The sequence below is a fragment of the Hydra vulgaris genome, chromosome 12, assembly GCF_038396675.1.
Source record: "Hydra vulgaris chromosome 12, alternate assembly HydraT2T_AEP".
Lineage (NCBI taxonomy): Eukaryota > Metazoa > Cnidaria > Hydrozoa > Anthoathecata > Hydridae > Hydra > Hydra vulgaris.
In genome coordinates this window covers 21357146-21374125 of record NC_088931.1, presented here as the reverse complement: position 1 = coordinate 21374125, position 16980 = coordinate 21357146, and the positions used below count along the sequence as shown (strand labels likewise).

The following is a 16980-nucleotide window of genomic DNA, read 5'->3' as shown; positions in this document are numbered from 1 at the left end:
AGTTGCACTTGTTTTGTCCGCTGCAAAATGGCACTTGTCAACGAAATTCTGCCTGTGTGCTGTCACCTGTCAGCTGATTGCTCATGTCATGGCATGCTATGACTCCAGACTCCTGAACTGTTTGCTGTGGTAGTATAGTTCGTTTCGTTTTTAAGACATGTAAAATTAGAAACACTTTTTAGCATTGTTCGATGTTGGTTGCAAATGTTTTGTCCAATACTGTAAATATATATATACATAAATATATATATATATATATATATATATATATATATATATATATATATATATATATATATATATATATATATATATATATATATATATGTATATATATATATATATATATATACATATATATATATATATATATATATATATATATATATATATATATATATATATATATATAAATTAGTAAAAAACACTTATCTAACTTTTATCTTCGACTTGAAGTTTCACCATTGCTGGATCATCAGGAAGAGTTCTCTTCCTGATGATCCAGCAATGGTGGTGAGTAGTTTCTTAAAATGGTATAACCTCTTTTACTAATGATTACGTAGACTGATAATTTTTTCTTTTCTGGTTAAGGATATTCATACATGTTCGACGGTGTTATTTACTTTAATTTCTTAGTTGTATAGGTAATATTCTTTGATTGTTTTACTGTTAAAAAAATTTACCATCCCGTTATTTTTTTTTACTATTCAATATTTTGTAACGTCAGAACGAAACAAGATCAATAAAAACTTATTACATATTTTATGTTTATCTACTGCTTATTCCATGGTTTATATGAGATAATACATAAGCTGTTGTCTTCGTTTAATCCTTTCATAATCCTACCTACTCGTATAACAGCTAAATCTCAAACACTCATTGATCTTTTCTAGTCATCTCTTAGGTAGCTTAACTGTTTCTATCTCGGATCACACGGCACAATTTCTCTGTGTTCCTGGCACATCCAGCGAAATAAATAAAGTTAAAATTTTTAGACGATGTCTAAGAAAATTTGACCTTAACAAATTTATTCTAGAAATTTCTAAAATCGACTGAGAGCTTATGATTAAAAAAGATGACTATATTAATGAATCCATCAATTAATTTTTAAAATCGTTTAATAGGGTTTTAGACCAATGTGCCCCCTATAAAGCTTTGACGAATTAAACTTAAATATATACCCTGAATATCTAAAGGCTTACTTAAATCTATTTCTGAAAAAACAAATTATAAGCAATTTGCAAGATGTAAGAACATTAATACTAAAAATGAACTTTTCACAATGTTTAAATTTTATAGAAATAAAATTAGCAACTTATTAAAAAGTAGTAAAAAGTCATACTACATAACTTATTTTAACAACAACATGAACAACATAAAAAATACATGGAAAGACATAAAAGATATAAATTCTAAAGCATCATTACATAAAACACCTACTCAGCTGAAAATCTAAATGAAAATATCATCGCTGACCATGCCATTGTTTCAAATATATTTAATAACTACTTTGTCTCTATTCGTGAAAAACTACTCAATGAAATCATCCCATCATAACTTACTTATAGTGACTTTCTTAATTTGCCTAATGCTAGTTCTTTCTTTATTGATCCTGTGAGTGAAAATGAGGTATCTAGTCTTATTAATAATGCTCTTGAAAGTGATAAAAGTTTTGGACCTAACAGCATACCTACATTTTTCTTAAACTTACCTCTCACATAATCTCCAAACCTCTTAGCATTGTGATAAATAATTCTTTTAAAAGTGGCGAATTAAACTAAAATGGTTTACCTCATATCTCCATAACAGAACACAGTTTGTTTCCATTAATGGCACTTAATCTGACTTGGAGAATTGCTCAAATGGCGTCCCACAAGGTTCAGTTTTAGGACCACTTCTTTTTCTTCTTTATATTAATGACTTAAATACTTCTTTTAAATTTGCAACTGCTTACCATATTGCTGATGATACTAACATGCTACTGGTTGACAAATTAAAGAAATCAACAAATATATTATTCATGATCTTGGAAATCTTGTTCAGTAGCTTCGTTCTTATAAACTTTCTCTTAACTCTAACAAAACAGAGCTGATCATCTTTAAACCCAATTTGGCACCAATTAATAAGCACTTAAATTTCAGACTAAAGGGACAAAAAATTTATCCTTTAAACTCTATTAAATATCTTGGAATTAAAATTGATTCTAATCTTTCAATTCAAGGCCATCTGAATGACTTAGCAATAAAACTCAGCAGATCTAATGGAATGCTAGCCAAAGTCCACCATTATGTAAATCTAGAAACTCTGCTAAATATATATCATGCTATTTTCGGGTTCCATCTCCAAAATAAAGCCTTGAAAATAATATATTTTCAGTATAATAACTTTAAATCTAATGTGCTGTATCTAATCTCTAATTTATTAAAATTAAGAGATCTTGTGGTATTCCTTAACTGCCAATTTGCCTGGAATTATCATCACAAAAACCTTCCCCTATCATTCAACAATTTCTTTACAAGTACAAATTGTCACTATCCTGTTTGCTCCATCAGTAGCTTAAACTTAGTTGTTCCAAAACACCACTCTGCTAAATATGGAAATAAATCCATTAAATATCAATGTATTAGCTCATGGAACAAACCACCTTCTTATCTAAAATCTCTTAATTCAATCTCTATATTCAAAATCAAGCTTTTTAAATATTTGTTAAAAAAATACAATTAGATATTTCTACAAATTAGTATTGAAATTCTTTATTATATATATCAATTCGTGATCCTTCAGTTTTTAATTTGATATTTTTAACATTTTAAAATTCTCTACTTATCTATCTACATCTAATTCCTCTGGTTATCTATCTGCCATTTTTAAACTTCGGGGCTGTTCAAATAATACGTGACAGTCTTAGAAGGGGGGAGGGGGTATTGGAAAGTGTCACAAAATATCACATGGGGGAGGGGGGTGGTTTGCTACAGTGTGACGTGATAAATAACTTGCTACAGTGTGACGTGATAAATCAAATTTTTTATCACTGCGTAATTTTTTAAAATTGCGAACTCCGAGATAATTATATACAATACGAAAATTTTCAAGAAAAATGCTATGCAACGACTTCACATAACGGAGTCATAACAAATGAAAATAAAAAAATTAAATTAGCTTTTTTTTAAGTTACTTGTGGTAATTGCAGACATAAAAAAAAAAAAAAGAAAAACCACATAGTGGGCGATTATTTAAAAGCAATTTATGTTACCGTTAAAAATCTAACTTTATTTAACGAATATTTGTATAAATATACTAAAAATTTTAGTATTAATAGTTGTTTAAAATTTGATCTTTAAACATAAATATTATTCTTGATCGTCATCTGATCTATAAATGTTTTAGTTTTACAATACTTTAATTTTTAATGTTATTGTTATTATTACTTTTAATGTTTTGTGTCACTCTAATGAATTTGTCGAACTACTTTAGTTACGTTATCATTTTTATTATATGTTAAGTTATTTAGTTACTATGATATAAAATTTTAGTACTGCTATTAAATAGTTGTACTATTAATAATGTTATTATTAATATTATCTTTACTATATACTTATTTAACGTAATGGTTGTAAGGAAAATTAATTTCTTGTTGTTGATGTTGTTATAGATTAAAAATGTCTAGTGAAAAAGAAAAACTTTACAAATCTATTTATGAAGGATATTTGAAAGCATTTGCAAACAAACCAAAGCAAAAGTCTCAAGAAGAAACAAATAAAATCTGGTCTGAGATTAAAACAAAGAGCAAAACATTATCCGAATTAAATGTAGAAGTTGAAAAAAAGTTAAAAGAGCTAAAACAAATTGAACTCCGAAATAAAGTTAGTATTTTATCTTACTGGACAAAATTATCGAACCAAGTACCGAATACACCAAAAAAGCGTGCGGTCGAATCTAAAATCACTTTTGATGGCGTGACTAACGCGACCCCATCAATTACAACAAGTGAAGAGTGTGAAAAAGAAAATTCCAATTTCTCAAAAGTTGTAACAAAACAAGCCCCGAAACAAGATCAGTTAAAAAATGAAATTTTTATTTTACAAAAAGATATTGCATATCTCACTGAAAAAAGAAATTGCAACTTGTTGTCACAAGACTACCAAATACTAGGGCAAAAGCAAAAACTTTTGGTAGAAAAAAACCGAGATCTTGTACTTCGTCAAAAAGCCACTGAACGCCAAACAGCAACCAGACTAAAAAGAAAAAAAGCTATAGAAGCATTAGATTCAGATATTAGAAAAAAGTTGTATGGAATTAAAAATTCAGTATCAAAAGGTCGACCGCTAGCCTGTGATCAGGACAGTTTAATAAAAGCAATTGTAGATATTGCCATGAAAGAGTCTGCTTCTGATGATAGGAGAAGAACTGAAATGGTTCGAACTGTAAAAACATTAAATGACTTGGTTCAAGAATTGAAAAATCATGGTTACAATCTCTCGAGATCAGGAGTTTACTTAAGATTACTTCCAAGCAGATTATTGAGCACAGAAGGAAAAAGACATGTTAAAACTGCACCTGTCCGGTTAATAAGAGCACAAAATTTTGAGCATAAATATCATGCAGACACAAAATTTGCCAAATCATCCATTAGTGGCCTTGAAGAACTTGCGGCAGTCTTGGGTCCTAAAGAAGTGACGTTTCACTCCCAGAATGATAAAGCTAGGGTGCCAATTGGATTGACAGCTGCAAGCAAACAAGCACCAATGATGATGCATATTGAGTACAAGGTAACTTTAGCTGATCATGATTTTGTAATTGCCTCTCAACACAAACTTATTCCTTCAGTAATTGCAGTCATAGAAATTAAAAAGGATTGCATGGAAAAACAAGCAGTCACGTACTCTGGCCCAACATACATAGCAATCAGAAGTGCAAAACATGATTCATCAACAGCACTTAGTCACTTAGAAGACATGAACAGAATAAACCATCTTCCTGCATTTAAAAGCAGCTTATTTACTGAAGATGGAATTAGCAAACCAATCATGATTATAACTGTTGATGGTGGGCCAGATGAAAATTCAAGATATGAAAAAACAATTCATTGTGCCAAGACTTATTTCAAAGAACATGATCTTGATGCAATGTTTGTGGCCACTAATGCTCCAAATACCAAAGCAGGTGAAGTTCTTGCACAAATTTGGTCTAGCACAGTCATTGATGGATTTGAAACTAAAGCCGAGTACATAAAACCAAACAGTGAAAAATGTGTACAGTTAAAACATTTTGGAGCAGAGTGGGATGCTAAACATGTCAGAGAAAGTCAATACTTCCTTCAAATTGTAAAATGTAATGATCAAAAATGCTGTGGTCATCGTTGCAGCTCACTGTTTCATCTTATTCCAACTGATTTTCTTCCACCACCAATTTCTTTGTTCCAAGGAGAAGTAATAATACAAAGAACAACTTTGCATCTCTCTTTTTAAACTTATCACTTTGCAAAATAATTTTGCCCACGACAGTTACAAAAGTATCCCAATGGATAGCCATACGACTACTCATGTCCAAGCATTCAAAATTCCTTACCAAAAAGAGTTTGTACCAGTTGCAGTTTATATTTTGCAACTATCAAATCAATGAAACAACACAAAACAGTTTGCTCAAGTATTGGATATTCGAATGAAATTCAAAAAGTTAGACCTTAACGCTTAGTTGCTCAACGTCTATCTGAACTCATGTGTGTCTTTTTAAATTCGGACAAAGAAACAATTGAGCGGTATGATCAAGATGATGTTGATACCTCTGACCTCAACTGGCCTTCAAAAACTATTGAAGAACATGGAACTCCAATACTTGAAGGTCAAAGTCCGATTTGGGAACAAATTTAGGATTTTGACAGATATTCATCAATTGTATTTTTTTATAAAAATAAACTATTACAATTAAAATATAAACTTATAAAAAAATTTTTTTGTCACGTCACACAGGGAGGGGGGGGGGTTCTTCAAAATGCCACAAAATGTCACATAGGGGAGGGGGTGTTAGAAAAACGACAAAAAAAGTATCACGTATTATTTGAACAGCCCCTTCATTAAATTTTTCATTCTAATATTATTAATTTATTACCGATATTTTGGCATTCTTTATTTATCTATCTATATATTTATCTCTTTTTATTCAACTATTCTCTACTTCGTACTACATCTTTGTTGTTGCTGTCATTATTTACTAAATTTTTGTTGCTGCAGTTTTTGTCTTTATTTATGAAATCCTCCTTTTATTTTAATTTTATCATTTTGTTACAATTATTATTATTATTTTTATTATTATTATTTTCTATTATTATTATTATTATTATTATTATTATTATCTATTATTGTCAATATTACTATTATTGTTGTTGTTGTTGTTGTTATTATTGCCTTTATTACAATTATTATTATTGTTATTGTTGTTATTATTATTATTTTTACTATTACTAATACTATTGTAAAAATGATTAACGGAAAATAAATAGCTTTTTATTTGTTGTTGTTGTTGTTGTTGTTGCTGCTGTTGTTGTTGTTGTTATTGATGTTTGTTTGTTTTTTAGTTTTGTTTCATCAAGAGATTCTGACATAAGAGGCAGAACTTGTGTCTAATTAGTCTTCGTCAGTGAATTGAAACGTTTTTCCGCTACTCTGTTTCTTCAAAAATTTACCTCGAGCTATTGAATATTTTGGGAAACTTTGTTATTTTTTCTATAAAGTTCAAGGATTTATTTTGCTTTTTTCCTGGGTATGCAAATCGACCTTTTGAACTATGATGAAGCGATCGTTAAAACTATTGTCTTCACTCTGTTTAAAGTTTTAATTATCTAAAATTAAAGAATTAAAAAAAAATTACTGATAGAACAGTTACGGGTGTATGTGTACAATTACGGGTGTATGTGTACAGTTAAGGGTGTATGTAAATTTGACAAAACTCTTGTGCCAGGGTATAATTAACAAAACTCCAACCAAAAAAAATTAGTAAATTTACAAAGCGCAAATTTAACTATGCTTAAAGTGCCGAATAAACACTTTTTCAATAACAGAATGTTATCAACCTTTAGTTTGATCAATTTCACCCCGTTTGACGGTAAATAATTTTCCTTTTTTTTATATTAATTATAATATTTTGTTTTTTGGGTGGTTATTAAGGTGCTCCTAGAAGTCCTTACGGTCTTATCACAGAGCACCGCGGAAGAGCATTTAACTAGGAAGTTCACGCCTTCTTCCTTACCAATTTAACTTTACCTCAATTAATACTCAACTTAACGTCTTCCTTACCAATTTAACTCTAACCAATGTGCTACGGCTGCGTAAATATTATTATGAGCCTAGTAACTGAATTTTTAAAAATTGCTTTTAATTAAAGATTTTTTAAAATTATATACAAACTATTAAATGTAAATAAAAATGTTAACATTTTGATGTAAATGATGATAATATATGATGCAGTAGTCAAAGAATTCGCAACCATTACTTTTCGTACGGTTAAAAAGTATATACAGATTCAATTGATTAAAAAAAAAAAACTGTTTAAAATAACTGGATGTAACTAAAACTTAAAAAAGGACATTTAAAAATATATGAATAATTTATTGTATTCTTAAAATGACTAAATAAAATTACTAAATTTAATAGAGCGAATTGTTGTCATCCTGGGTGGAGAAAAACAAATGATTTGTTGAGTTGTTGGCCATCAGTCCATTACCACGATGTTTACTATTATTTAATCAATAAATTTATAATATTTTTTTGAGGCTATTATGAGGCTATTCGCGGCAAAGGTTATGACGAATTTCTGTCTTCAGGGGTTTCAGTATTTACAAAAAGTTAATTTAAAATAACAAATTTAAATTGTCCTTTACATAAAACTTACGTTTAACTCAAACTAAAATAGAAGCAGATTATTTTAGGAAAAAAGTGAATCTTCGGAAATAGAATATCAACAGTGTTCTCCGAATGACGTTCGTTTAAATAAATACTATGGCGGTTACATCACATCGTTGTTTTGAAAACCGTATTTTTCTGGATGACTGAAATAAGCGTGAATTTCATAAGTGCAAACTGGTATAAGTGCAAACTTGTATAAGTGCGAACTGACATAAGTGCAAAGCAGTTGCAAAAACTGACACAATTGCGAACTGGCATAAGTGCGAACCGGTATAAGTGCGCCAAAAGCATTTGAAAACATTGGTATAAGTGTGAATTGGCATAAGTGGGAACTGTCATAAGTGCGAATCAGTTGCAAAAACTGGCACAAGTGCGAATCAGCATATATTTGAACTGGCATAAGTGCGCCGAAAAACTTTCCGAACATTGGCATAAATGCAAATTGTAATAATAATAAGTGTAAATTGCCAATTCGCACTTATGTTAATATTTGCAATTCTATTTCTAAGTTTTTGTAACTGCTTTGCACCTATGCCAGTTTGCACTTATGCTAATTCGTACTTATGTCGATTTGCACTTATTCCAGTTTAAGCAACTACTTATGTCAGTTCGAAATTATGCCAATGTTTTAGCAATTGTTTCGCACTTAATCCATAAATTACGTAACACAAACTTTCAATATAAACAAAACAAAAAAGAACAAAAGTTTTCCCTCGCAGAGTCTTAATTTAAATATGAAATCAAAATATTACTTCTGTTTTTTAAATATATTTTGCGTTGCGTAATTTATGGATGATCCCTTATAACAGTTCGCTCTTCTTTCAATTCGCACTTATGCCAACGTTTGCAAGTTCTTTTGGCGAATTCACACATGAAATTCGCACTTTATACAGCTTCCCGATTTTTCTTATTTAAAACGCTAGAACACATCGCTCTGAAGTTTTTTTTTTTTCATTGGGTTATTTTTATATTGCTTGAATAACGAGGGTATATATAGATAACTTAGCGCCAAACCAGCCTATACAACGAATATGTTGAAATGAGATAACTTGACGCAAAGTTTAAAAGTCTTTAACAAAAGCCACTAAACCGAAAAAAATAAAAGTAATTGCAGTTCAGTGCACTTAAAAATTTTAATTATAGTATTTTGGTGTTTACAAAGAAACACTACATAAATCATTTTTTAATATAAACTAATTTTTTTCAACTTTGTGGTTTAGGCTGGTTCTAGGCTGGTTCGGCGCTTAACCATCCATATTATATCAAGAGATAGTAAGGGGGGAATGCAAGAAGCGAACTTGAGTCAAGTTCGACTTGAACTTTACTTTGTAACCACTAGCGGCAGAGTATTTTTTGTGGGGACAACCCATACTCTGCCGCTCAAGAAATCAAGAGATAGTAAACTACCAAGAACAATAGTTTTGAAGCTATTAAATTACCAAGACAAAAACAAAATTCTAAACGTCGTGAAAAACTTGCAGAGTACTGGTATATTTATTAATGAAGATTTTGAGAAGGAAACTATTGAGAGGCGTAAAAAGTTATGGGAGGAAGTAAAAAGACTACGCAGTGAAGGCAAGTATGCTATTATAAAATATGAATTTTTTGCAGGGAATTTAGAAACCAAAACATTTTTAAAAGAAATTTTTCTAAAAATAAATGCCCCTAAAAAAAAAAAAAAAAAAAAAAAGCATGGCTGGGACTAGTGTTGAATCCATAAGTTTCAACTTTTCTGAAATAAATAATAATGAAAATTTTAAAACACGATATAAAATTTTTCCACGACACGCTTATGGATTGCTCGCTTATGGGTTTCTTTTTAAAAAAGTTCGCGACAAAAATTTAAATAAAATTAGAATTCTCCACGTAAACATTCGAAGCCTTAATAATAATTTTGAAAACCTTCTCAATTTGTTAGAGGAAACAAAAAAAAAATTTATTTAATTTGTTTGACTGAAACGTTGATTTCGAATAATTTAAATAATACTTTAAGCTTTTATATTCCTCATTTTAAATTAATTTCTCTCCAGAGACAAGTAAATAAACGCGGCGGTGGAGTTGTTATATATCTAAATGAAAACATTGTTTATCATGTTAGGAATGATTTAAGTGTTCCGATGGCGATAACGAGATTTTAACTATTGAAATTATAAACAATGAATCAAAAAACTTATAAGCCGTTGTTATCAACCACCTGACGGCGTAGGTAAGAACTTGAGCATTTTTTTTGAACAAAGTATTTTTAAAAAAGGTATTAAAGAAAAAAAGAGATTTTCATTATTGGGGACCTAAATATGAATTGTTTTCTATTCAATGAAAATAATAAAATTAAAAACTTTTACGATTCTTTTTTCGAAACTGGAGCAATACCCTTGATTAATCGTCCAACAAGACTAACAAAAAACTCAGTGTCTTTGATTGATAATATTATTACAACAGATATATCCGACAATGATATCCAAACAGGTATCCTAAAATCGATTTATCTGATCGTTTTCCAATATTTTTGTTGCTTAAATCAAACTCTGAAAATATAACCAAATCAAATCAAATTTAAAAAAGCACTTTTAACGAAACCAATATAAAACAATTTAAAAACCAATTATCACTCCTACACTGGAAGCATATTAACTTTAAGATAATGCAGACAAAATTTACGATAATTTTTTTGAAATATTTTATTCCGTGTATGACGCTAATTTTCCTATCATTGTAAAAACATTAAATCCAAATTATTTTTGATGATTTAAAAAATCATCAAAAATAAAACAAAAGCTTTACATAAAATATCTTAAAACAAAATCATCTGCTCAGAAGTTCGTAAAAACTTGAAAAAAGTTACTACTCAAGACTCATAGATAAATTTAAAAATAACTCAAAACGCATTTGGCAAACAATGAATGAAATTAGTGGTAGACTAAAAAGATGCTCAGGTTCCCTCCCCCCAAACAATTATAGTTGATAACAAACATATATACGAATCAAGAGCTATAGCTCATGAATTTAATAAATTCTTTATTGACATCGGTCCTAAACTAGCAAACAAAATTCCTTATACAAATGCTACGTTTAGAGATTTTTTAGTACAAGTGGATAATTGTAGTAGTTCCAACGAATTATCTTCTGAACTATCTTTTCAAGTGTTTGAAAAAGCTTTGAAAACTCTTTAAAAAAAAAAAAATCAAGTGGGGCAGATGACATAAACGGTAATATAGTCATAGAATGTTCTGAATACTTAAAAGATATCCTATTTAAGGTCTATAGAGCATCTATACGCCAAGGAGTTTTTCCGGAAGAACTAAAAATTGCTAAGGTTACTCCAATTTTAAAAGAAGGCGATCAAACAAATATCAGTAATTATCGCCCTATCTCTGTCCTCTCCACATTTTCAAAAATACTAGAACGTATAATGTACAATAGATTATGCAATTATCTTCATTCTAATAATTTTTTATACAACTATCAATTCGGCTTTAAAAGAAATAATTCCACAGAACATGCAGTTATCCAATTTGTACGTGAAATCTCTAATTCTTTTGAAAAGTCTAAATATACATTAGGTGTTTTCATCGACCTTTCGAAAGCATTCGATACTGTCGATCATTAAATTTTACTACAAAAGCTAAAATATTATAGAATAAATTGCAAAGTTATAAAATGGTTCAAAAGTTATTTATCCAACCGTAAACAATTTGTTTTCAGCAATAATGATCATCCAAAAAAATTTCTAAATATTTCATGTAGCGTTCCACAAGGTTCCATTTTGTAGAGCCGTACCAAGGGCGGGGCCGGCCGGGCCGCGGCCTGGGGCGCTAAAATTGGGAGGGCGCAAACTTTAATAAATTAAAAAAACAATCAGTTTATGAAAATAATTTTCACGGCGTCGCTGCTGTTGATAAGAAAATTAATTAAAATTCCGCCTTTTGACACAAACTCTTAAATATTAAAGCTCATATACTGAACAAAAAAGCGCCCTATAACACTAATATACCTTTGATAACTTTTGAGCATTATAATTCTATTATGAGTCGAATCCAAAAGTTATCTGGTGCTGAATTTAAGAAGAATAAAAAACAGCGCCAAAAAAGTGACGAGAAACTACAAAACTGTTTCAAAAAGTGGTTGGTAACAAACTCAGTGGAGAAACAAATTATTTCAGAGGATATTTGTATTGAAATTAATGACAATTCAACAGATCCTATAATTGACTTTAATTGAGTTCAGATCATCATTAGGAATTAATTGAAGAGGAGATTTTCATCAGCCAAAGTCAAGAAGAATTTTGCACAACTGATTCAGAACCAACCAGGGAAGATGAAAATGCCTAGCTTTCAGGCCCAGCTGAAATGGACGAGGATGAACTTCAGTTCAGAAATCTCAGAAATTCCAGTGGCCTCGGAAGAAAATTTTTAACATAGGGATCCAGCAACATGGCCTAAAATAACGGACAAAACAAGATGCTTTTTGATTGAGCATAGGCCAGAGCAAGACAGAAGAGAATTTTTCCCAAACACGCTATGTGATTTTGACAATAGAATGCGACACTTCAGCTCAAAATGGTATAAAAAAATTCATCCCAATGGTAAAAAATTTGTTCGCACTTGGCTGCAGTACAGCAATAAAAAAGATTCTTTATTTTGTTTTTGCTGTTTGTTATTTTTAACAACAAAAACCAACAATTTCTCAGAAATTTCTAAAGGGTTTTGTGACTGGAAAAAACTAAACCCAAGAATTCCTGAGCATGAAAACAACAATGAACACCAAAGATGCTATTCTGATCGGAAAACTCTTGAAAAAAACCTCAAGGAAGGAAAGACCCTGAATTCTGATCTGTAGAGAGTTATTAGTGGAGAGATGAAAAAGCGGAGAGATATCTTAAAAGTGATTGTTGATGCAATTTTGTTCTGTGCCAAGAACAATCTTGCCCTTCGTGAACAACAGAAGACATCGGTCAACAAAACAGTGGCATTTTTCTGAGCTTAATTGAGTTGATTAGCCATTATTATCCTTTAGTGGCTGAACACATTGCGTCCGTTAAAGCAAAAAAAACCACAACATCCTACTTTTCTCCTTGGATTCAAAATGAGCTGATTGAGTTACTTGAGCAGAAAGTCAGGAAAGAAATTTTGTCAAACATCAAAGAAGCTAAATACTACTCTGTTCTGTTTGACTGCACTCCAGATACCTCCCACAAAGAGCAGATGACTCAGATCATCAGGTATGTCCGCATCAGTGATGAAACCTGCACAATTAAGGAAAGCTTTGTGGACTTCATTGAATCTCACCAAGAAACCGGAAAAGGTCATGCAACAGAGATAAGTGAAAAATTGGAGAAGTATGGTCTAAGCATTTCCAATTGCCGGGGCCAAGGCTATGACAATGGAGCCAATATGTCTGGAAAATACAATGGCGTCAAAGCTCACATCCATTCTCTTAATGAGTCAGCAAGATTTGTTCCATGCGCAGCTCACACTTTAAATCTTGTTGGTGTTCATGCTGCTGAGGTTTCCCCACTCATGATTACGTTTTTTGGAAAGGTTCAAGCCATCTTTAACTTTTTTTCAAGCTTCACGTCAAGATGGGAAAAACTGATGAAAACATTGACAATCTCATTAAAGGAAAATAGTGACACAAGATGGTCTAACAAAAAAGAAGCAATTACACCATTGCACAGACAAATCAAAGATGTTCTTCAAGTTTTGGAATCCATTATTCACAATCCCATGACAAATGCTGTCACAGTTAGCAGTGCAAAAGAACTTCTCATTCATATTGATTTCAGTTTTTTGTGTTTGTTGGATTTCTGGTGTCAAATTCTTTCTCTAATTGACCGGGAAAACAAACTGCTTCAGTCAAAAACCATTTCAATTGACATTGCCGTAAAAAACATAAAATGGTTGAAGGCTTTCATTCAGAATTTTTGAGATGTTGGGGTGGACAATATTATTAAAGATGCCACAGAAAAAGCTAACCAGAGCGGAATTGATGGTGGCTTTCCAATTAAGAGGAAGCGCAAAGTGAAGCGAATAGCACTTTATGAAGCTTAAGATGACTCTCACCTTCTCACAACAGAAATAGAATTCGGATCTCAGTGCAACTTTGTGTTTGACAGCATTATTACACAAATAGAGTGGCGGTTTGAGGCTGATGTCTGCTGTATCCTCTGATTTTGGCTACCTCAGTGGGCATTCACTCTCTAAAAGTTCAGTGGATGAACTCAAGAAAAAAGCTGCAAATTTATCTCAAATAGACAAGGCAGATTTAGATTCTTCCGATTTCCAGTCCGAAATGGCAAGCTTTAAATATCAAGCTGCCGCAATGATGGACAACTTTGAAAAATCTAGCCCGATCGACATTTTGCAGCTCATTCATAAATATTCTTTGACCGATGCTTATCCCAACACAACAATTGCTATTCGCATCTTCCTCACCATACCAGTCACAGTTGCTACGTGTGAGAGAGGTTTCAGTAAACTTAAGCTCATAAAACACTATATGAGGTCAACAATTGGCCAAGAACGTTTGTCTAGTTTGGCTATAATTTCAATTGAAAATGAAGTGGCAGACAACATTGATTTTGATGATGTCATTAGTGAATTTGCCTCAAGAAAAGCCAGAAAAGTGGCATTGAACTAAAGTTTGTGCAACCTTAATGACAAATTTTACTTATAACTTGATGTGATAAATTTTGTGATCAATAAATAATTTTTTTAGTTTAATTTTCTTCTTTTTTTTTTTTTAAGGAGGGGGAGGGGGAAGGGAGGGGAAGAGGGGGCGCAATTTTCTTTTCTTGCCCGAAGCGCAAAATTGGCTCGGTACGGCCCTGCCATTTTGGGACCACTATTGTTCTTGATTCATATAAACGATCTAAATAAAGCTTCGAATTTAATGAGTATCATGTTTGCTGATGACACTAACTTATTCTTTTCCGATAATAACATTTACAAACTCTTCTATACTATGAATGATGAACTTAAAAGTTTATCCAAATGGTTTAAATGCAACAAACTAACTCTTAACATTAAAAAAAAAACAAATTGGGTTCTTTTCCACCCAGTCTTTAAAAAAGCTTACTTACCCCAAAGTTTGTCTAAAATTTTTATTGATGATGTTGAAATAAAAAGACATAATGTAACAAAATTCTTAGGTGTTTTTCTTGATGAAAACATCACATGGAAAACGCATATCGATTATATTAGTACAAAAATTTCTAAAAATATTGAAATTTTATATAAAACCAGAACATATTTATGTAAAAAAAGTCCAACTCAACTTTACTACTCTTTAATTTTCGCGTCACGGTAAGGAAGGAGGCGTGAACTTCCTGGTTAAATGCACTTCCGCGGTGTTCTGTGACAAGACCGTAAGGACTTCTTGGGGCACCTAAAGAAAAAAAAAAAAAATTCATAGTTATTTAAATTATGCTAATGTTGCGTGGGGAAGCACTGAAAAAAGTAAGTTAAAATGCCTTTATCGCCGTAAGAAACATGCGATCCGTTTAATAAACTTTACGGATCGATATACTCATTCCAAACCACTTTTTATTGAAATGAAAGTTCTCAATATTTATGAGCTTAATGTTTTTAATGTTTTGTGCTTTATCTATATGTGGAAAAATGATATATCTTTACCCGTTTTTAAAGATCTCTTTTGTTTGAAACCACTAAATAAATATACACTTAGAAACAATAATTTTATACATGAGCCCTTTTGTCGAACCAAGTTTAATCAGTTTTGTATTGCATATCGTGCACCCTATCTTTGGAATAAAATTATTTTGTCCAATTTCGACATGCGTTTTACTTTTCCCATTTTCAAATATAAACTAAAAAATTTAATAATCTTAATGGATGATGTAGTCAGGTTTTTTAAATTGTAATTTTATATTTTATTTATAACTTTTATTGTTAATTACGTTTTATTTTGTTGATTATGTTTTGATGTAGTTTATATACACATGCTTGTAAAAGGTTCTGATGATAAGATCAGTACGATCTTCTTTCAGAAACCTTGTTTGTGTTTGTGAAAGTAATTTATTTAATACGACAACAAACTTTAAAAAAAAAAAAAAAAGTATATTTATATAATCCCTTGAGTACGAGGTATATATAACCCCTAGAGTCAGAGGCGGTTCTACGAATAAAATGAGGAGGGGGTGAATTCTCAAAAAGTACTGACTGGCTTTTTTTAAAAAAAAAAGGTCCTTAAATCGAAAATTTAACCGACTGAATTGTGTCAAATACCCGACTAGCCGACTAAATTCGAGAAAAAACTGACTATAACTTGAGAATCACCTTCTTGGGGAGAGGGGTTTAACAACCTCCACACACACCCTCACCCCCTCACCTCACCCGTAAAATCGCTACTGCTTAGGGTACGAGGTATATATAACCCCTAGAAAAATTGTATACTATATTAAAAACTATTTTTAATTAGAAAAAGTTTTAATACCATAAACAAATCTTTTAATATAATTTAATTACAAAAACTTATCTAAGACGTTAACTTTCAATAAATATTATGTTCAACTCTTGTTCAAAAATAATTATCCGGAATCCCAAAAACCCTTATTTCTCGCAAAACGAGAAGGTTTTGCATCAAATTTCAACTTTGTTTGAATCTTCATTAAAAAAAAAATAGAATCAAATTTTAAAAATAACAATCTTGTATATATAAACCAATTAATATTTAGAACAAATATTGTTCTAAAAATTAATTTGCTTATATATATATATATATATATATATATATATATATATATATATATATATATATATATATATATATATATATATATATATATATATAAATTATGTTAGTGTATTCTACAAACAGAGTGCTCAATGTTCTAAAAGAACAGAGCAATAATAAATTAGTAAAAACACTTATCTAATTTTTGATTACTTCAACACTGTGTTTCACCATCACACAGTGGGCCAGAATGCACTTTTACTGGACAAAATTTATAACTAATTTAATATTAGAGCTATATTCACTAAAATTAGTATGAGTACTAATATGATGTCTGCGCTTTTTATGAAGGTAATATTTTTTTATTTCGTTGCTATGAATACCTTTA

The 16980-nt window shown here is 30.7% G+C and overlaps 1 protein-coding gene across 1 annotated transcript; it reads left to right on the top strand.

Annotated features, from left to right (window-relative positions):
• The first annotated feature begins 14048 nt into the window (after nt 1–14048).
• On the top strand, nt 14049–14537 carry LOC136088007 (zinc finger MYM-type protein 1-like). The gene has a single exon (XM_065811643.1). It carries the CDS (start codon nt 14049–14051, stop codon nt 14535–14537), a length of 489 nt encoding a protein of 162 aa, XP_065667715.1.
• Nucleotides 14538–16980: the final 2443 nt, after the last annotated feature.